Consider the following 22,235-nt stretch of genomic DNA (forward strand, 5'->3'; position numbering starts at 1 on the left):
TAGTCAAGCAGGTTGGTGTGAATAAATCAACTGTGGGAGCAATTTTAAGAAAATGAAAGACATACAAGACCATTGATAATCTCCCTCGATCTGGGGCTCCATGCAAGATGTCATCCCGTGGGGTCAAAATGATCATGAGAATGGTGAACAAAAATCCCAGAACTACACAGAGGGACCTGATGAATGACCTGCAGAGAGCTGGGACCAAAGTAACAAAGGCTACACACTACTCACAGAGGGACTCAAATCCTGCAGTGCCAGGCGTGTCCCCCTGCTTAAGCCAGTACATGTCCAGGCCCTTCTGAAGTTTGCCAGAGAGCATAAGGATGATGCAGAAGAGGATTGGGAGAATATCGTGGTCCGATGAAACCAAGATAGAACTTTTTAGTAAAAACTCAACTAGTCACGTTTGGAGGAAGATGAATGCTGAGTTGCATTCCAAGAACATGATATCTACTGTGAAGCATGGGGGTGGAAACATCATGCTTTGAGGCTGTTTTTCTGCAAAGGGGACAGGACGACTGATCTGTGTTAAGGGGAGAATGAACGTGACCATGTATCGTGAGATTTTAAGCCAAAACCTCCTTCCATCAGTGACAGCATTGAAGATGCAACATGGCTGGGTATTCCAGCATGACAATGATCCCAAACACACCACACGGGCAAGGAAGGAGTGGCTTCATAAAAAGCATCTCAAGGTCCTGGAGTGGCTGAGCCAGTCTCCAGACCTCAACCCCATAGAAAATTTGTGGAGGGAGTTGAAAGTCCGTGTTGCCCAGTGACAGCCCCAAAACATCACTGCTCTAGAGGAGATCTGTAAAAAGGAATGGGCCAAAATACCAGCTACAGTGTGTGCAAACCTGGTGAAGACTTACAGGAAACGTTTGACCTCTGTCATTGTCAACAAAGATTATGTTACAAAGTACTGAGCTGAACTTTTGTTATTGACCAAATACTTATTTTCCACCATAATTTACAAATAAATTCGTAAAATGTTATATGGCTGGGGGGGCCTGGCTGCCGGTTTGTTTCTGTTTTTTGGTTTTCCTCCCAGGTGGCGTGCGTTTGGGACTGAGTGGCTGTGTTGCTGAGGCTGTCAGGACTTCACCCTGATCACCTGCGACTCGTCAGGACTCACAGCTGTGGTGCATCTGGATGGATTGGAACATGTTGTCATTTAAGACTGGAATGCACAGTGTGTATTTGCCAGAGACTCGACCTTGTGACCAGATGGGTGAGATCGTCGTCTCGGGAGCCATCGCATCAACAGCGGATGCTGAGAACGTCCAGGTTTGATGCACAGTCTGTGAAAGAGGAGGGGGTGAGGTCTCACGCTCGTCAGCACACTTCCTGAGGTACGTTAGATTTTGTGACTAACAGTTATACAGTCAGTAAATGTGGTGTCCCTCACACCTTATTGTATTGAGCTGTTTGTTAGTCATGTATCAGCTTCCACTGCAGTGGAGTTTTGTGAACGGGATGTTCCATGCCTGCAGGTTGGGAAGCTGATCAGTAATCAAGCCAGGAAGTGTTTGCTGTTTGTACACCTTTAAGTGTTCTGTGTGTAGAGTGTGGACTCACATAATGGTTCCTTCTTTCACAGACTCGGTTGTTGCGGCCACCTGGGGGGTGTCGGCAGGGTCCTTGGGTCCGAAACAGCTTCTGGCTCCGGACCGTTAGCGCTGCTGGGAGCGCACCACGCCAGGCCGCACCTTTTTATTATATTATCACTGTTATGTATTAAATTCAGTTATCCTTTGAACCGTGCTCTGCTTATTTCATACTGGGTCCTTCAAACGCTGGTCGGTTCTCCGAGCTGCGTCCGACACATAACAGTAAAACATTCTACAATGTGATTTCCTGGATTTTTTTTTTTTCTCATTTTGTCTCTCATAGTTGAAGTGTACCTATGATGAAAATTACAGACCTCTCTCATCTTTCTAAGTAGGAGAACATGCACAATCAGGGACTGACTAAATACTTTTTTACTCCACTGTATTAAACTACTGCTGTAGGAACAGACATGCAAAGAAATATGATAAAGGTCACTGAAAGCTAAAATGTGCTTTAAAAAAAAAAAAAAAAGCCATGCCCACTGATGTCCAGGTGAGCAGGAAGGTGGAACCTACCTGAGAAGAGCTGCTTGGTGGGGGCGGAGATCTGAGCCTTCTTGTTGATGCGGTAGGCGTGGTCCGGGCTGCTCGATCGACGGGAAGTGCAGAACCCGGGGACCTTCTTCACACCTTCAGGGAGAGATGGAACCTGCAGGGCCCGCAGCACGTCCACTGGGTCTGACACACACACACACACACACACACACACACACACACACACACACACACACACACACACACACACACACACACACACACGCACACACACACACACACAGTTGACTAAAAACCTGTTTATGACAGAGCAGCACTTTGCAACTTTATAAGTTCTGCAGACACAAACAACCAAACTGTGCATAACCTTCATTTAAACTCTAACGAACTGCAGAATGTTAGGTTGCACACATGTGCAAAGTCCCGTCAATCTGCTGTACAGAATCTGGACTAAATTACAATTGTGAATCATTAGCCATGCAACACCCACATTCTTTAATTTTCAAAAGCTACTATAAATGATTTATTGGCCTATATGTCATAGTAAAACACCAGCATTTCCGTCTAAACCACTAGCTTCCTTTTGGGCACTCCTCTTTCACTCTCGCTGCCAGGATTTTTTTTTCATAGAAAGTGTTGAGAAGCCATCATCATGAAAGAGAAGCTTGTTTTGGCTATCTACACTGAGCTGGATGACATGTCGCACAAAGAGTAATGGCTCATCAATGGGAGCAGATTGGACAGACTCTAAATGTTACTGTGTGCTGTCATCATATGCTTGTACGCTTGTTGTTGAGTATTGTTGTTACAGAAACATGACCCACACATTGTGGGTCAGAAAACACTGAGATGAAGTCCTCCTCATCACCCTGCCAGCACTTTTCTGACAGACAACCCCGCCAATACACAACAACAAAAGTGCAATATGAATAGGAACCTAAGTATAGAATGATTTTACTATCATTACTAATATGGGGAGAAATTTCTGGAAAACCAGTACTTTCCGCCATCTTGCATACATTTATTATAAATATGTTTGGGGACGGGGGGGTCAGTGGTTTTACAGGATGGGACCCACATGCCAGAAATGTGTTGACATGGCCAGTCTGGTTATGAAAACAACTAACAAAAAAACTCAAATTAAAGAACATATGAGGAAGTGTTGCTTCATTTTCTGAACAGGACGCCCTTACACCACTAAATAGTCATTCATTCATTCATTTAGTCATTTTTAGCCACTTATCCTTTGGGTCACAGTAGCAGAGAAAGCAGCTCATCCCACACATCTGTATCCTCAACCAAGTCCTGTAACTCTTCCCAGGGGATCCCAAAGAGTTCCCAAGCCAGCTGGGAAATATAATCTTTCAAGGGTGTCCTGGGTCTTCCCCGGGGCCTCCTCCTGGTTGGATGTGCCTGGAAGACCTCCTTAGGGAGACAACCAGGGGGCATCATCACCAGAGTCTCAAACCACCTCAACTGGCTCCTTTCAATGTGAAGAAGTAGTGGCTCTAATCTGAGTCCCTCCCGGATACTCGAGCTTCTCACCCTGTGCAGGAGTGTAAGCCCAGATACGTGATGGAGGAATCCCATTTCTGCTGCTTGTATCCGTGATCTTATTCTTTCAGTCATTATCCAAAGCTCATGACCATAGGTGAGGAAAAGAGTGTAAATCGACTGGTAAACTGAGAGCCTTGCCTCCCAGCTCAGCTCCTTCTGTACCACGACAGCCTGGTACAACATCCTTAAAATTTCAGACACCACTCCAATCTGTCTATCAACCTCCCGCTACAATTTACCCCACTTGTGAACAAGACTCCAAGATATTTAAACTCCTCCTCTTGGGGCAGTAACTCTCTCATGACCCAGAGGGGACAATCCACCATGTTCTGACAGAAAACCATGATCTAAGATTTGAAGGTGCTGATTCTCATCCCAGTCGTTTCACACTCTGTTTCAAACTCTGCCTCTGCTCAGTGCACATCAGCGGTCACTGCCTGAAGAAGCCAACAGAACCACATCATCTGCCATTAAATATTTACATAGAAAATAATTATTGGCAGCTATATTAATATCCTATATTAACACAGCAGGTGAGGCTGGGAAGCATCACATACAGCACATGGGCAATCAGCACTGGCACCCCTCAGGGATGTGTGCTCTCCCCACTGCTCTTCTTCCTCTATACAAATGACTGCACCTCAGGGCACCCCTCTGTTAAACTCCTGAAGTTTGCGGGCAACACCACCATCACTGGTCTCATCCAGGATGGTGATGAGGCTACATACAGTTGGTCCTCTGGTGTGGTCAGAACAACCTGGAGCTGAACCCGCTCAAGACTGTGGAGATGATAGTGAACTTCAAGAGAACACCTCTTCCCCTTCATCAAAAACACTGTGTCTACTGTTGACACTTTCCAGCTCCTGGGATCCAGAATATCCCGGGATCTAAAGTGGACCTCCCACACAGACTCCATCAGAAAATAGGCAGAGCAGAGGATCTACTTCCTCAGACAGCTCAGGAAGTTCAACCTGCTCCAGAAACTGCTCAACATCTTCTACACATCCATCATCCAGTCTGTCCTGTGCATCTCCAGCTGTTTGATTTCCGTCTGCCTCCAAACATACAGACTTCAACGAACTGTCAGGTCTGCAGAAAAAAAAATTTATTGGAGCCAGCTGGCCCTCCATCCAGGGCTTATATCTGTCCAGGACCAGGAAGCGAGCTGGTAACATCTCTGAAGAACCCTCCCACCCTGGACACACACATTGTTTAAACTCCTCCCCTCTGGTCGATGTTACAGAGCTCTGTATGTCAGAACAACCAGACACAGGAACAGTTTCTTTCCACAGGTCGTCACACTGAATTTAACCTGCCAAAAAACTCACTAATTCATCTACCTCGTGTACAGTGTAACTTCAGTCTGTTGTCTGTTTCTTCTTTGCACTCATTTTTTTACTGCACATTTTATTTGCACATATTGATACATGCTGTACAAAGAGAGTGCAGCTCACACCGGAGTCAAATTCCTTGTATTCTTTGAAGACTCATTGGGAATAAAAGCTATTCTGATTCTGATTAAAATTTAATTTATGCTAACTTCAAACAAGAAATGCAAGTTTGTTTTTAATGTAGTGAAAAAATGTTTAAAGATCCATGTCACACATGCCCTGTGATGGACTGGAGTCCTGTCCAGGGTGCATCCTGCCTCATGCCCCGTAACTGCTATGATAGGGTCCAGCCCCCGACCCAATGAATCTTGACTGGAGTAAGCAGGTATAGAAAATGAATGAATGAACATCTCACATTGTAAAGAAAGTTAAAGTGACCTACGTCATTGATGGAGGAGGTCAGATGACTGTTTTTTATGATTGTGTACAAGATATCTTTATAAAAAAAGGGCTGATATTGACAAAATTTAGTGTCGGCATAACATGTCCATCAGGAAAGGGTTGATTATAGTTTGAGGCAAATAAAGACCAAAATGTGACTCCAATATCATTTTGACACTTTCGTTAAAACTGTAGAAATTCTGGGGTTTGAGAATTTCTACAATTGAGGATGAAATAATTTTTGTATTCTTAGGGGACAGATGAACAAACATAATCATGACAACAGCCTGAGAACAATTTCTTTATTTTTTTATTTTTCAGCTTTAGTGACAAGGGAGACAGCAAGGTGGATTAGTGGTTAGCACTGTTGCCTCACAGCAAGAAGGTCATGGGATCGATTCCCACCTGTGGCCTTTCTGTACTCGGGGTTCCTCCCACATTTAAAGACATGCAGGTTAGGTGGATTGGAAACTTTATAATTGTCCAGGTCTCCCTTGCAAAAGAGGTCTCGATCTCAATGGGACTAACTTGGTTAAATAAAGGTTAAATTAAATCTGAGAGCTTCGAGTTAGCACCTGTATGCAGATCCTAATTATTGCCAATGTATCACTGGATTATCAAATTTGCAAAGTTTGATCAAAATTCCTTAATTGTTTGTCAAGAAGTCTTTTTAAAAATGGGTTAATTGGCAAATACACAATTCCCATTTAACAGCAAACCAAGTGTCAATATTTTTTTCTTATACTCAGTGCATTAGTTTTTGAGTGACCCAGCTAATAATAATACAAATAATGAACTATTGGTTGAGGTCATTTCACAGCAGCAGACCTTCACAGATTCTGTTTCTTTTTCAGGTGGTCTATCAGCCGGTCTACATAAGAATCAACATTTTTTTTGTGCTTAATCTGCAGTTTTCTTCAAGTGTTCGGGACCTTTTTAACTTTAATTGCAGCCATTCTGTGCAGATGTTTTGCCTTGAAACTGATCTTACAGGTTCCTGCAGCAGTAAGGCGACAGGGCACCAGGTCTAGGGACGATCCACAAAGAAGACCACTGTACCCGCCAGGAGGGCATAAGAAAGGAAGCACTGTGTCCGAACCCACGGGCGCAGATCCAGCAGCAGAGCAGCAGGTACAGTAGAGCTCAGTCTCAATCCACATCTGACACACACAACTCAATTCTGCTGCTGATGTGATGGTGCAGAATCAAGTAAGTGTTTCACAATTTCACGTGACGTGCACAAACACAGGAATGTACGTACGCAGGCACGTCAGGAATGCACGGCCCCAAAACGCTGCACACTACCTGTCTCACATCCAGTCTCCACTTTCACACTCGGAGATTAGCCGTGTGGTTTCTCCACTTTCAGTCTGCTCTGTAGTTCACCTCCCTGGGTGTCTGCTCAAAGGCACTGCGTCAGCCAGACTGACAGGAAACTAGATTGGATTCTGTGCTGATAGGACATTTAATGCACACAATGATTTGCATTGAAATGCAGAAAAAAAAAACTCTTTAAAGTTAAACATTTAAACTCATTTTAAAAGATTAAAAACTGAAATGAAATTAAGGTAAGTGCATTTGTGGAATGGAATAAATTAAAGCAACCACAAATAATTTTACTCATTTTCAAAAATGACACTCAAAATCACGGAAATTAATGTATTACCAAAAGAGCTGTCATTAGAGTGTACGGATACCTCCAGAAATTAATATGGATCTATATTTTGATTTGGCACAAGTTTTACGCTGGATGCCCTCCATGATGGAACTCCAACATTACATGGAGAATAGGCATGGGTGGTACTGAACCAAGAACCTTCTGTTTTGGGAGCAACTGCACTGACCACATGACCACCACACTGCCCAAATAAATAAATAAATACAAGGGCGGAATGAGAAGTTTTGAGCCTGACCCAGAAATAGGAGGGTGTGGTTCTCCCTCGTTTGCATTCTGAGAAACCCACATTTCTCGAGAATGTGTAAAGTTTTGACTCATTGAGTACAATGTTGAGAAATGTGGGTTTCTCAGAATGCAAAATACGAAATGAGTCAAATTTTCGTGACAGGTTTTTTTTTTTTTTTTTACTCACTATGACTAACTCTACTCCTACCCCCAACCCATAACCTTAACTTTTCGTCACAATATCACAAACCATTAGATTAATGTATATTTTGTGCTGCTGAATCACGACTTGCCGTGAGACCAGGCTGTACATATGTATACATTTTTATTTTTATAGTTAAAGGGGTGGGCGCTTATAAGCTTTTGCCTCTTCTTACACCCTTCTGGGCATGTTAAATTGTTATCTTTATGAGCTTTTTTTTTTTTTTTTTGCTATTTTTGAGTCTGTGTGTGCCGAATTAATAAAATTCATTCATTAATTCATTCTGTGGTCGTCCAGAACACGTCTGCATACCTCAATATGCGTTGGAGATAACTTCGATATAAGTTACGCAGAGGTTCCAAGCACGTTTCTCATCGGTTAGAAATAACCTATTTTGGGTACACTAGACATTGTCTCAACACTCACAAACTAGTACCTGTCAGGTGACACTGATAAACAACAACTATATAATGCAAGTTTAACACAAAGAAGATGCAGGTGTGAAAGTCAGAGTTCCATCAGTTTGACAGTAAGATGACAGCTGGAAGTTACATCACATTAAGAGTGTGTGAGTCACTGAAATAAACGTCCCACAGTGTTTGCACCGCAGTCCAATGATGGCACACATTTTGGTATCATATTGTGTGAAGACAAACACAAAAACTGAGCTACGTGGGTAAACAGTTGATGGAATGATGCATATAAATGTTTATTTGTTTCTTTTTTTGAGCCGTCTGTGTCTCAGGCGCAGTGGGATGTCCACGACCAGAAGACACAGTGGTTCTGCACCCTCCCCAAACTGTTCTGTGCACGCACTTAGTGATGTGCTTTAGAGAGGAGTGTGAAGTTAAGATCCAGTGTGAGAGTTTGATGATCAGTTTGTTTCAAATCAGTGTCATCAGACAACATATTGATATTTGAGATCCTTCAAACTGCTTCTTGTTGACTCTTTAAACTAATCCTTTAAACGTGCACAAAATCTGCACAGCTTTGGGGTTACTGTGTGGTACATGACCAACTCACAGCGACGAGTCAAACCAGCTCACATATTTACTCAGACAGAGTAAACAGCGTGGAAGAGGAACAAAGAGGAGAGGAAGGGAAGGAGAGAAGAATGAAGGACACAGAGATTCCTGAAGTGCTACCTTAACTCGTATACAGGGGATTAGAGTTGTGTCAAAGTACTAACTGAAATATCTAAAACCTCAAACACAGCTGACAACAGGAAGACAGAGGACGGGAATGAGAGGATCAGTAGTAGCTAATAAACCAGTACTGACCGTATGTCTGATATTTATATTGTGTATTTATATTGTAAACTTTCTTTTTTACTTTCACTTTTGATACGCTGCGTGCTTCTTACCCTGTGTGCTGCTATACATTGCTGCTGGAACCTCAATTTCCCTGAGGGAGTCTTCCCAAGGGATCAATAAAGTTCTGTTTAATCTAATCTAATATACCGAAAATCAAAGCTCTGCTTTTGATTGATGACCATATAAACAGTGATGTTTAGATCAAATATTATAATATTCTGGAGCTCCGAGAGCCGGATGTTAAGACAAAGATGTCACACAATCTGCTCAGTGTGATGGACAATAATTCACATTAGAGGTAGGCGGATCGATCCTAATATCAATAATATCGATACCAACGCTGGTATTGATATTGAATGTTCCTCGTGTAAAAAGATCGATACTCAAGCTTTTTTTTTCTCACACACACACTGACTGCTGCGCACGCAGATTCATCAAAGTCTACTCTCTGTCTGTAAGAGCAGCGCTGCGCTGTGTCGCACAACACAGAGCAGCACACCCTCCCTCCTCTGGTCTGGTGTGTTGTTGCGCCGTCACGTGGCTCAGCGATAAAGTATTTTGTTGTCACGTACAATGTTTGGCGAAATTCTATCTTAGGTCTTTTGGATCCTTTGGATCTATGAAGCTTAAATATGAAAAAATATCGGTATCGATATCGGCAACACTGGGCCTGTATTTACTTGGTATCGGATCAATACCAAAATTCCCGGTATCACCCACCTCTAATTCACATCTGCTGCACGGACACTTCAGAGCATTTTTTTAGACGGATGTTTCTTGAACTCTACTGAAATAAAGATGAGATGGAGAATCCTTCCTGCCTACTGCTATATCAGGAAACAGTGACTCTTCTCTGTCAGTAACAACATTTTACATTTAATTTGCACATCTGCAGGCATGTGTTTGATTCCATGTCTGTTTTGTGTAAAATTGTGTGTGTGTTTTTAATCTCGGGGAGGGTCCACTGGTCCTCACCTCACTGATCTTGAAGTTCACAAATAAGTGTAATACTTTCAAATAGTTAACAAACCAGATCCAGTTTTGTTCAATTTACAAAAATAAAACATATGATTCTGTTGACATACATCATTAATCACCTTTAATTGTACTGTTGTCTATAAATCTGTTGAATTGAAAATCAACAAATAATGGTAATTCCCCCTAATTAAATAGGTTTTTTTACCCGAGGCCATCAAATATGACCATCGGTATTGTGAAGGCTTTTCTTCGATCTGTCCGTCCGTCTGTGCTCAGCATAAGTCCAATCCTATTACTACCAGATTCTTGAAATTCACAGGGAACATTCTTGGGACACAGACTTTGGACAAGTTCAAAGATGGCTAACCTTAATGTATTTTAAGAGTTTAAAAAGTGACATTCTGTTCCAATCTCATCCATTTTGTTTTTGACTGACACAGGTGACAGCCAATCAGAGTAGAGCCGCACTGTGACATCAGTGGCTGGTTTCTTCAAACCACTTTTTTGTGTGTTTATACATGTTTCTCACAAGGGTTGCTGCAGACTTTACACCGAGTCCCCTATGGTGGCTATTTTTAGCCGATGAAAACATCACAGAGCTCAGTACAAATACATGTAATTTGGTCATTTTTCAAAGGGGTCAGACTCGTCAATAAAGTCAATTTAATGTACAATGGTTCATTTCAGGTCAGCTTGGTGGATAAATCTCGTTGTTCCAGGCAGTGAGAGCTGTTAGCTGGCTGTTAGAAGCAAGTTAGAGACAAAACAAAACCAGCTAATTTCAACAGACAATCAATGCAGCCGGAGCTTGTTTTCATCGGGCAGCCAGTCATGGAAGTACGAATTCTTGCCTTCGGATTGGGCACTTCTCTGGAAGTGACGTGGCTCTGCGGCAACCCATATTATGTAAAAGCTAGCGAGAAATAAACACTTCTATAACGGAAAACACTGTTTTTGGAACTTATTTACAAGACATTTCACCAAGGTTAGCATGGTGATGTTACTTCCTGGTGTAGCTATTTGCTAACAGCTTTGTTTCTGGTATATTATGTGAAAGCTAGCGATGAACAAACACTTCTAAAACTGAAAATGCTGTTTTTGTAACCTGATAACACCTGTGGAGTCATTTGCAAGACATTTTGCAGATGTTAGCTTGTCTTCTTTAACTCTAAAGTCATCCTACAAACAACCATCCTATGCTGTCTAGTGACACTCTCTCCTGCTACCACCTTACAGTCTGTGATTTCTTTTAGCTTGCATCTCCTATAAAGAATGTAGTCCACCTGTGCGCACCTTCCTCCACTCTTATATGTTACCCTGTGCTCCTCCCTTTTCTTAAAGTAGGTATTCACCACAGCCATTTCCATCCTTTTTGCAAAATCAACTACCATCTGTCTTTCCCCATTCCTATCCGTGATACCATATCTACCCATTACTTCTTCATCACCTCTGTTCCCTTCACCAACATGCCCACTGAAGTCTGCTCCTATCACCACTCTTTCATGCTTAGGCACACTCTCCACCACCTCATCTAACACACTCCAGAAATCTTCTTTCTCCTTCATCTCACAACCTACCTGTGGGGCATATGCACTGATGATATTCATCATCACCCCTTCAATTTCCAACTTCACACTCATCACCCTGTCAGACACTCGCTTAACCTCCAACACACTTTTAACATACTCTTCCTTTAAAATGACCCCAACACCATTTCTCTTCCTGTCCTCACCATGGTACAACAACTTGTACCCACCGCCGATGCTCCTGCTCTTACTTCCCTTCCACTTGGTCTCTTGCACACACAATATGTCTACCTTTCTCCTCTCCATCATATCAGCCAGCTCTCTCCCTTTACCAGTCATACTACCAACATTCAAAGTCCCCACTCTCATTTCCACCCTTCTAGTTTTCTTCTTCTCCCGCTGTTCGTGGCAACGTTTTCCCAGCAGTAGCCCAATTTCCACCGGCACCCTGTTGGGCAATAGCACCGGTGGCGGACGTTGTTAACCCGGGCCGCGACCGATACGGTATGGGAATTCGATTCTGAGTCTGCATAGTTGGGTTGGCTTGTTTTACGCCGGATGCCCTTCCTGACGCAACCCTCCTCATTTATCCAGGCTTGGGACCGGCACTCAGAATGTACTGGCTGCACACCCCATGTGGCTGAGTTAGTAATTTTTAGCCAAATAAGGCTAGTGAAATTTAAAGGTAAATTATTCAGAGTATATGTACAACTAATATAAACATAAGGTAAAATAAAATCAAATCAAATGTGGACCAAGTAAAATGTAAAACGAGAATTATATACTGTGGAATCCTACTGCATGGGAAAATCGCACATGGTTTACAGATATTGCACAAGAAATTTGAAAGGTGCGGATTAGAGTGATTTGTTATTGTTCAAATTGTACGTAAGATAACAGGATCTTAATAATTAATTAAACAACTACAAATTATAAAGGACACAATGCTCTTATGCCCGAGGGTATTTTAGCATTGCGTTAGATTTTTAATTGTCACACTTTTGTAACATTACTTAATCTACTTTAGTGCAACATATAGCCTACCATAAATGTAAAAGCATCTTCAACATGTGCTCTTTAATACTAGGACTAGTGGACCCAAGGATGAGTAGGAAGTTCCCTTAATCTCTATTGTTGCTGCAACACTTCAGTTTCCCCTTGGGGTCAGTAATCCATCAATCTATCAATCTGTTCTTATTCAGCATTAATTGCACCTGCAAAAGAAAGAAATCTTGACAATTATCAATCTAGAATTTTAGACAAAAAAAGTGACCCCGAACCTGCATCACAGGTAACACCAACTAGTGCGAGGCCAAACATACAGCATCAAGTTTCATCACGATCCACATTGTCCTTGTGGCGTTATCGTGTATGCTAAATTTCAGGGGCCTGGCCGTCTGGTGACCATAATCATAACTGAAACCTGCCACACTTTAAAGTTGTTTGAGGCTTTAATGAGGTGACATTGTACATCAAATTTCACCTTGAACAATAAAAGTTTTAATACCATAAATCACATGCACATTGACCACAGAGACGGCTCAGCACCTCATAAGTAATTACATGTCAGGAAATGTTCACCTTTGATTTTGTGTGAGATTAATTTAGCTTTCAAAGCAGAAAAATCCCCGCCACCTTTTTTTTTAAAACTCGTACGTTGCATATATCGCTACATGACTGATGGTGAGACCGTGAGAGGAAAAAGTGGCATGTAATGAGGGGGCTGTGGAGCATGACGAAGGTTCGGGCAGAGTGTCGGTGTCACTTTGTGTTTGAAGGGTCAGATAGTGACAGCAGACGGTTCTTGGAGGATTACCGGATCAGATTACAGCCGGAGAACCTCCAGCACAATGTGTGCCTCTGTTCCACCTCTGGAACCGGGGCCCTTCCTGCCTGCAGGGCCTCAGCCACAACAAAAACAACACGCGGGGCACAGAGGGGCACACACACTGAAAACACCTAACGAGACGACGAACAACAAATAAAAGAGGAGACGTGGGAAGAAAACAGCCGGCCGGGGCACAGATTTGTTCTTTCATCTCTTCTTGCTCGTTCTTTTTTACTTTAAAGTCTGCAGCACTTTGAGGTAAACTCGTAAACACAGGAAACTGTTACGCCCTCTGTTGGTACAGATGGGAGTAGCTCACGCAGACAGTGTGAGCCTCTGTGGGGAGGTGATGGTCTAGTGGTTAAGCGTTAAGCTTTGGACCAAAGGATCCTCAGTTCAAAACCCAGCCAGACCGGAAAATCGATAAGGACCCTTAGGCAAGGTCCTTAATCCCCTAGCTGCTCCCGGTGTGTAGTGAGCACCTTGTATGGCAGCACCCTCACATTGGTGTGTGAATGTGAATGGGTGAATGTGAGGCATCTTTGTAAAGCACTTTGTGCAGTCCATTTACCCTGCAGGCATTCCTTCTGACAGGTGATCCGGCTGACATCCAAATGAAAAAGTCACACACACACACACACACACACACACACACCCCAGGACATTAAAATGCTTAATGACTAAAACTAGACTGATTCCACATGACTGAATACAAACTCCTGGCAGGCTTCTTGGCTCCTTCCTGCACACGTCTTCTGTGCACCATCTGGACCAGGGGTCACTAACCCTACTCATGGAGATCACCTGACCTGCATGTTTTCCATCTTCCTGCTCCACCTGCTGCTCATGATATCAGGTATGCTCAGACAGTCAAAAGCTTGGAAGCACCAGACTTGACTAATCATCTGCGGTTACAGCAGGTACCCACGGAAAACATGTAGGACAGGACAGGTGTCCAGGAGCAGGGATGATGACTCCCTAATCTATAGCATGATATTTAAAGCGCATACTGCTGTCAAAAGTCAACAATCCACAGCAGAATCTGCATCTGGACCAAATGGCTCAAGCCACATGTGGCCCCAGTTTGCATCGTGTAAGATACAGTAGGGTTTGACATATTGACAAGTGCATACCTCCAACAAGGCTCGAAATGTCCTATCTTGGTTTAAAAAAAAAAATGTCATCCAATTTGTGCACCTCCACCATAAAATTAAACCGTTTCCACCCCAAGTCAGTGCCGACCTGTTGATTACATTTTCTGAAAACGCGTTGGTTATTAAAATACCCCAAGTGCAACATATTCCTATCATACTACTAATACTGCTACTACTGATAATAATAATAATAATAATAATATTAATAATAATAAATAAGACACAACTGAGTTGCCTATTGTCATATCAAATTATATGCACCTTACAGTTTTATAAAAATGTTTGCAAACTGACAACTTAATTAGCATTTATAAGATATTATGTAAAAACTAAAGAATTGATCGCAGAAAATCTGCAGTACAACACACCTCCCACCTCCTATGAGACACTACAGGAAAGACAGAAAACAAACAATTCATTCTTAATCATTTCTTATTTCATCCATCTATCAAAAGTAGCATAAGCTTCATGTGATCATTAAACTGAAGAATACTGTTTTGATGTATATTGATTATATCTGTTCATGTTTTTTTTCCAACATAATCAATTAGTCACAGACCTAAAACTGCCAAAAGATGTAAACTTTCAGCTTATTAAAACCTGACTGAACACATTTATCATCCTCAAAGACTTCTGCTGTTCCCCACTCCGGCCACTAGATGGAGCTGCGTCAGATTTGATGAGCTTGCTGAGAGGCCTGTTCGTTTGCAGAAGAGCAGGAAAAGTCAAACATGAGTGTTTACGCCTCCAAACACTGTGCAAAGATTCCAAACACTGACTGACTGAACAGCGATGAACTCACACGGAGAGTCTTCACTTCCTGTCGGCTAATGAGGCGACTGACAAGACTCACAGGAAAGGCGTAGATGTGTGCAAAAAGCACATGTTTTTCCAAGCAAAGATTTCTTCCCATTTCCAATATGTTGGTCAGTCGTATTGTGCATAATTTGTAAACTCCATTCACTGAATCTACAGTTTGGTATGTTAGAAACAAAAGTGAGTTAAAATTTAAACCAACTCTGATGAAAACTGAAAGCAGTCCAACGAGTCGGTGTCACGGTGCTCAGGTTGGACATTTGGTCCCAAATATCGACTCAAAAGAGTCTAAATAAAACACGACAGTGCAGGAACACGGCTCTGACCTGAGTCTGAACCCTCACACAGACAAACAGCTCCTCATAAAAACAGAAAACACACACACACACACACTGTGTGTGTTGAAGGTCAATATTGCACATCTCACTTTCTTAGTGTCAAACTATGTGGTGGTTGTGTAAAGGTGAGAGGTCAACATGTCAGCTGGGATCAGCACACACACACACACACACACACACACACACACACACACACACACACACACACACACACACACACACACACACACACACACACACACACACAGTTTCTCCCTCTGTGCATAAAAAATTTGACAAACCGTGTTGATCTTGTAAAAGCTCATTTTCACAAATGTATTTTTACATGACTGTGATTTATGAGGTTGACAGAATCGGTTCATTGTGTGACAGGATTGTGTTCAGGGAGACGTCTTCTGGTCACATGTGGAAGATGGGACAAAAAACAGTCTTTGGACTCCACAGTCACGTTGCTATGATGTACACATGAGTATCAATAAAAGTTCCCCAAATAATATCAACATTTGTCAGATAGAACATTATGAACCGCAATAAATCCTGCAGGATGTACTAACAGCTTGAGCCTCCACTGACTTCAAGCGGAAAAGAAACGGTCAAGTAGCACCATGAGAGCAGACAGTCTGAGCTTTACATTAATGCTAAATCTGTCTGCGTGGACAGAGTGTAAAAGACACACAAACCTTTTGGCGATGCTTCATAAATTAATATCAATTAATCCTATTTTTTCTCGAATGAAAATGATCTGCAGCCCAGAGCCAAAAAATACAGTCTTGACTTTTTCTGGTGTCTAAATGCCATTTCCCCCCCATTTTTCACTAAAATGCTGCTTCTGGCATGTGCCCAAGGCCTCTGCAGTCGCCCATGCACTAGTCCTCCACTGCCGCCTGTACACGAGGCCTCTACTGCCGCCCGTGCACTGTCATGTGGCATATATGCGGCTTTGTGCGTCACACTGCTGCTGCCAGCGAGTGTCGAGCTGGAAGTCTGGTGTGGTTTCTGGGCCCCGAAATGAGGGTGGATACGAGCACCACAGGGCCAGGACAGGAGGACCACAGGGGCCCCACCAGGACAAAGTCAACTGTTCCATCTATAGTATTGTTACACCACACAGACACCGTTTAAAAAAAGCATACAAAAATATAAAGATGCCTAAAGCTGCTAAATGATAAACCATCACAGCTCAAATCTGCAGTTACAGGTTAAAAAAGTCACCACAAACAAAAGCGTTTACACACTGAACTCTAGTGGTGAACGTAAAAATAAGTCATCAGAACTTCATTTACATCTGGAAGGTTTTCACCGATGCTGCCAACACGTTTGGACTGAGAGTGATTTTTACCCGAGGCCATCACATATGGCCATTGGGTATTGCAAAGGCTTTGCGTCTGTCTGTCTGTCCGTCCGTCCATCTGTCTGTCTGTGCTCAGCATAAGTCCAGTCCTATTACTGCCAGAGTCTTGAAATTCACAGGGAACATTCTTGGGACACAGACTTTGGACAAGTTCAAAGATGGCTAACCTTGACCTATTCTAAGAGCTATTTTAAGAGGTTAAAATGTCACATTCTGTTTCATTCTGTTCAGTTTTGTTTTTGAGTGGCGGGTGTGACATCTCATCACAGTAGAGCTGCACCGTGACGTCTGTAGCTGGTCTCTCAAAAATCACTTTGTTTCTTGTATATTATGTGAAAACTATTGAGAAATAAACACTTCTAAAACTGAAAATGCCCTTTTTTGGAACTTAATAACGCCTCTGAACTTATTTACAAGGCATTTTGCGGACGTTAGCATGGTGACATCACAGGCTGGTAGCTAACTGCAAAACTCAGTTTCATTTGTGTGTAAATACAACCTCTTTGTCATATATTATGTACAAGCTAGTGAGAAATAAACACTTCTAAAACTGAAAACGTAATTTCTGGAACCTGATAACACTTCTGGAATCATTTACAAGATTTCATTTACAAAATTCATTTACAAAATTCATTTACAAAATTTTGTGGACGTTATCATGCTAACTTTCGCTAACTCAAAGCTAAAAGTTAAATTTGTCTCATTAATACCTGCAAATGCACAGAGGCTGATCTACAAATATTGCTTGATTTGCACAGTGTTGTGTGGGCTGCCAGAAGAGGAGGTACACTGCTGGCTCACCACCAGAGGGCGCCCTGCCTGAAGTGCGGGCTTCAGGCACGAGAGGGCGCTGCCGCGGACACAGCCGGGGGTGACAGCTGTCACTCATTATCTCATGACAGCTGTCATCCATCTTCACTTCATCATTCCACTCCATAAAAACCGGACGTCATCTCCACCTCGTTGCCGAGATATCATCTACCTGTGAAGGTAACTTAACTTTTTTGTCTTTTCAGACAGTGTTTGCTTCTGTATTGTTTGCAGTCGGTTCTGTGAGTGCTCGCAGCTGGAGGCTGAGTTTGTGATATGTGGAGGGCTGACGTCTTCGCTCCCCACGCCAAACTGTTGATAAGTACTCACTACTACTGCACGTGCCAGTTTTCTGGATTAGAGGTGGAGGTGGTATTCCCACCATTGTTGTTACTGGGTGTGCACGCACCCACATCTTACTGTTTTTGCTCCTCGCCAGCAGTACCAGATCCAACATTCGGAGACGGTGGCCACCTGGGGACTCGGGACTTGGCGGCTCCAGTATTCTCCAGGTTCGGTGGCGGAGGAAATCGTGAGGTTCCGGTTCTTCTCAGGACAGACGTCTTCTATCCTCGAGCCTGCCCACGCGTCACCTTTGTGGATTGACTGTTTGCATAAATTCTGTAATCCTCTGTGTTTTGGTTGTGCTCTTTCACAACAGTAGACTCTTTCATTGTCCGTTCATTTACGCCCCCTGTTGTGGGTCCGTGTCACTATACTTTCCCAACACACAGCTTCCGCTCTTAAAACGTAAATACTGTTTTTGATTGATTGATTGATTGATAGAGGGGCTTTAGTGAATATGTACAAACTGTATGTAAGACAATAGGATCTTAATAATTAATTCAGCAACTGCAAATTATATAGAACATAGTGCTCATACGGCCGAGGGTGTTTTAGCATTGCGTTATATTTATAACTTTTCCTACTGCTGTGCTTCCGTCGCTGACGTTAACCTCAGAGTCTGACAAAGTATGATTATTATCGCTGATTATCGCGTCACTCATGGAAATCCTCACAGAAATGTACATAACTTCTACTCTCTGTATGTTAATTTATCTCAAAAAACTTCGCAATATTTCGAAATTGCAGGAGATTGTAAATATTGTGCAGATTTTCAACTCAACACTAAATTGTTTATTGTACTGTACTAATTACTGCACAACATAATGATAACAGCTTAAATTCAATGTTGTAAATGAAGAGGAATTCATATATCTGAAAACTAGAATGGCACTCAGGCAGCACATTCTTAAGACAAAGCAACAAATCCTGGATTTGACATCAGGATTAACAGCATTATCAGCAAAGACGAGAGCTCTTCTTCAAAAACAAGTACATTTAATATGTATCTGTCGCAGACATGAACGAGCGAAGCTCTTCAGTATCTCACCATGTCATTTAGGCCCTTCAGACTTTTTTCAGTGAATGCTTCTGAGGAGCATATGCATGGCAAAAAATCTTCAGCTTCGCCCCCCAGACCCCCCATCTACAGCCTTATTAACCCCTGCCACTTTAAGCATTTTCTTTACTTGCATTCTCACATGCCTGGAAAAAGAGTCCTCACCATTTCATTTAGGTCCATCACACTTAATTTTCAGTAAATATGCTGGGAGCATAAGCATGGAAAAAATCTGCTTCTGATTCCACGAGATTCCGTCTACTGTCAATCCAGGAAGTGTTTGACATTTGACATTTCCTGTTTCACTGTGGACTCAAAATTTGGCACTTCCTGCTTGGGACTCCCTGTACCATGAGCAAGCTTCACGCTGCTGCGCGGTGCTTTGCTCGTATTAGGTTTCTATGCAGACAAAGTATTTTGTTTAATTCTTCTTTAACATGTGATTTCTAATAATATCTTTACATGCAGCTGTACTGTTACCATAATCTTTTGGCACCTCTGGGCAAATTATTATATGCATTCTATATTAGTAAGACCCTTTGGCTGTTCCCTTGTTTTTCCACTTGGGGTCGCCACAGAAGATCTGAGGTGGATCTGCATGTTGATTTGGCAGACGTTTTACAGCTGATACCCTTCCTGACGCAACTCCACATTACATGGAGAAATGGGCAGGGGTGGGGTTTGAACAGAGAAACCAAGTGTACTAACCGCTTGGCCACCACCCCTGCCTATTTATATGTACCTTAACAGGCTTTGGGTCTTCTGTGATGCCAAACAAACAAACAAAAATTCAGGCTCTTATCTTAATTGCAACTGTTTGCTGAACCACACACGCACACACACACACACACACAGTAGTGCAACACTTGCCAAGGGAACTTAGTCGCACGTCTCATTTTTAGACCAACACACCCACAACACTGCACGTGGCTCATGATTTAGAGGATGTGGGTGATGAGCATAAAACTGTCAGTCGCTACTTGCACTGTGCTGTGCAGGACTTTGTACCGGTTCGAAATCGAGCCCTGAGATGTATTTCCATAGGCTGCTTCAGCCACAGTTCAACTGATGTCTGGAAAAGCCATGTACATTCATTTGACTTGTAAACGCACAGAGCCGTCGTCCCCACCCGCCCTCGAAAGCAGCAAAATAACTGTGACTAGGAATAGTCTGCCACAGACAGCCTGTCATTATGAAGCTGGCTCCTTCTCATGACGTCCTTGTACATCTTCAGCATTGAAGGAATGACGCCTAAAGAGCCACACACCATCAAACCACTAAATCATCACCTAGGAACCCGAGGAAGGCCGAGCTCCAGCTCCCTCTGGTCCTTTACATCGGTTTCTGTCTGAGAAAAGACTTTATGCAGTTTGAGACGATGTCACACGTCTTGAGGAACATCACTGACATTTTGATGGATCAGAAGGTTTTACATGCAGAGGCATCATTTTATGTGCACGTATGAAGCCAAATTTCATTTTGCATCTATCAGACATGAAAATGAAACATCCTGAAAAATTCTGAAAGTCAGCCAGGGCTCTGGGGCCTGCTGTTGGAACTACTGGGTTTTCAACAAGATTAGCTCACTTTAAGCTTTATTTTGACGGCCAAGCAGTCAGGAATACTTCATCCAGATCATCCTAAAGAATCCATAATTCAGGAAAAATCCAGAAAATTCTCATGCCTGATCTACTGTGGTGAGAAACAGTAAATGGACTTCATAAAGCCACTCCAGAGTCCTGTTTTATGGCTGTGTAAAGGAAATATCTATGTTTCTAGACTTAAGTCCAGAAATTGGCTGGGGAAATTAACCTAACTGCCATTTCCAACTAACTGTAACATGTTACATTACTTATTAATTTATTTTACGCACAAACTCAAAATCAAAACATCTGGTAGTCTGCACACAACATCAAAAACATCAAAAACCTCAGCAAGTTGCCATGTTGAATGTTAACAGCTAACCAGCTCAAAATCCATACAAAACTAGGGTTCCATTTCTGTCCTTCGCTCATTGTGACGCTTAAGAATGGCGGGGGGGGGGGGGGGGGGGGGGGGGTGCTGGCAACATATACACATTTAATGGTGAAATCCAGGAAAACGTTCTAAGACAAACATGCCAGCTGATGGAACTGTAGTGAAGAGAAAATAACTTTTCAAAAGGAAACAAAGAGAAATCAGATTTATTTTCAGATTTATTTAATTCCTCAATCTGGAAGAATGATGGCAACAAAAATTTGTAAAATGTTGGTGCTGCCAAATCAGAAACTATCTTTAAACTTTTTCCTACAAGCAGTTTATCTGACGTATATCATGTTCATAGTCTTTGTGGAGTTTGCGTGTTCTCCCTGTGTTTTTGTGGGTTTCCTCCAGGTGCTCCTGTTTCCTCCCACATCCAAAGACATGCAGGTTAGGTGGATTGGAATCTTTAAATTGTCCGTGTGCGACTGTGTTTTGTTTGTTTGTGGCCCTGTGACAGACTGGCGTCCTGTCCTGGGTGAACCCCGCCTCGCGCTCTATTACTGCTGGGATAGGCTCTATCCCCCTGCGACCCTTCATTGGACTAAGCGATTGAAGAAGAATTGAAGATGAGTCTTAAAGGGTTCATATTATTTGTTTTAATCTGCTGTTTAGTTTTAAATATGGTTGAGGTTTCAATTAAAATGTGCAAAAACTTCCCTGCTTCAAATAAAATTTGGGCTTTAAAATAGTTTGTTTTGGGATCTTGTGACATATGTCACACTCGGGAGACTTTATACCAACTCTTGCATTCTCTGTAACGCACGTGCACTGAGCCTGCCCTAACTCTGTGGAACACGCCCACCGGGTGTGAAAGAGAGGACTTCTCTTCAGCCATACAGCACTCTCTTCGGAGAGGGGGCGTGGCTACAGCAGCTCCTTTTCAGTTAAACAGGTCTTTTTGTTGTTTTTTTAAATGAATGACTGAATGAATTTCTTCTGGTTTTAATGAGCATCTTGGCCACAAACATTAATATCTGTTTTCAGATGACTGAGATAACCTCTGAACTTGCTGAAACAATGCGTTTTCTTGACAGAATAGCATCATCAAACCACGCTCTCTGTCACATGAGGTCAAGCAGGTGTCAAAGAAAAATCTGTGCAATACATCAAGTTCAACAGAGGCCCAGGGGAAATAATGAGGTGAGAGAGGAAATT

General features: G+C 42.5%; 1 protein-coding gene across 2 annotated transcripts in view; it reads right to left on the reverse strand.

Moving 5' to 3' along the window:
* col11a2 (collagen, type XI, alpha 2) overlaps positions 1-22,235 on the reverse strand; it is an 86,934-nt gene that overhangs the window by 61,818 nt on the left and 2,881 nt on the right. For both annotated transcript variants that reach the window (XM_034160269.1, XM_034160270.1), the window contains one exon: positions 2,130-2,291. In XM_034160269.1, coding sequence (XP_034016160.1) covers positions 2,130-2,291 — 162 coding nt within the window. The remainder of the gene's footprint in view (positions 1-2,129; positions 2,292-22,235) is intronic.

The sequence above is a fragment of the Thalassophryne amazonica genome, chromosome 20, assembly GCF_902500255.1.
Source record: "Thalassophryne amazonica chromosome 20, fThaAma1.1, whole genome shotgun sequence".
Classification (NCBI taxonomy): Eukaryota; Metazoa; Chordata; class Actinopteri; order Batrachoidiformes; family Batrachoididae; genus Thalassophryne; species Thalassophryne amazonica.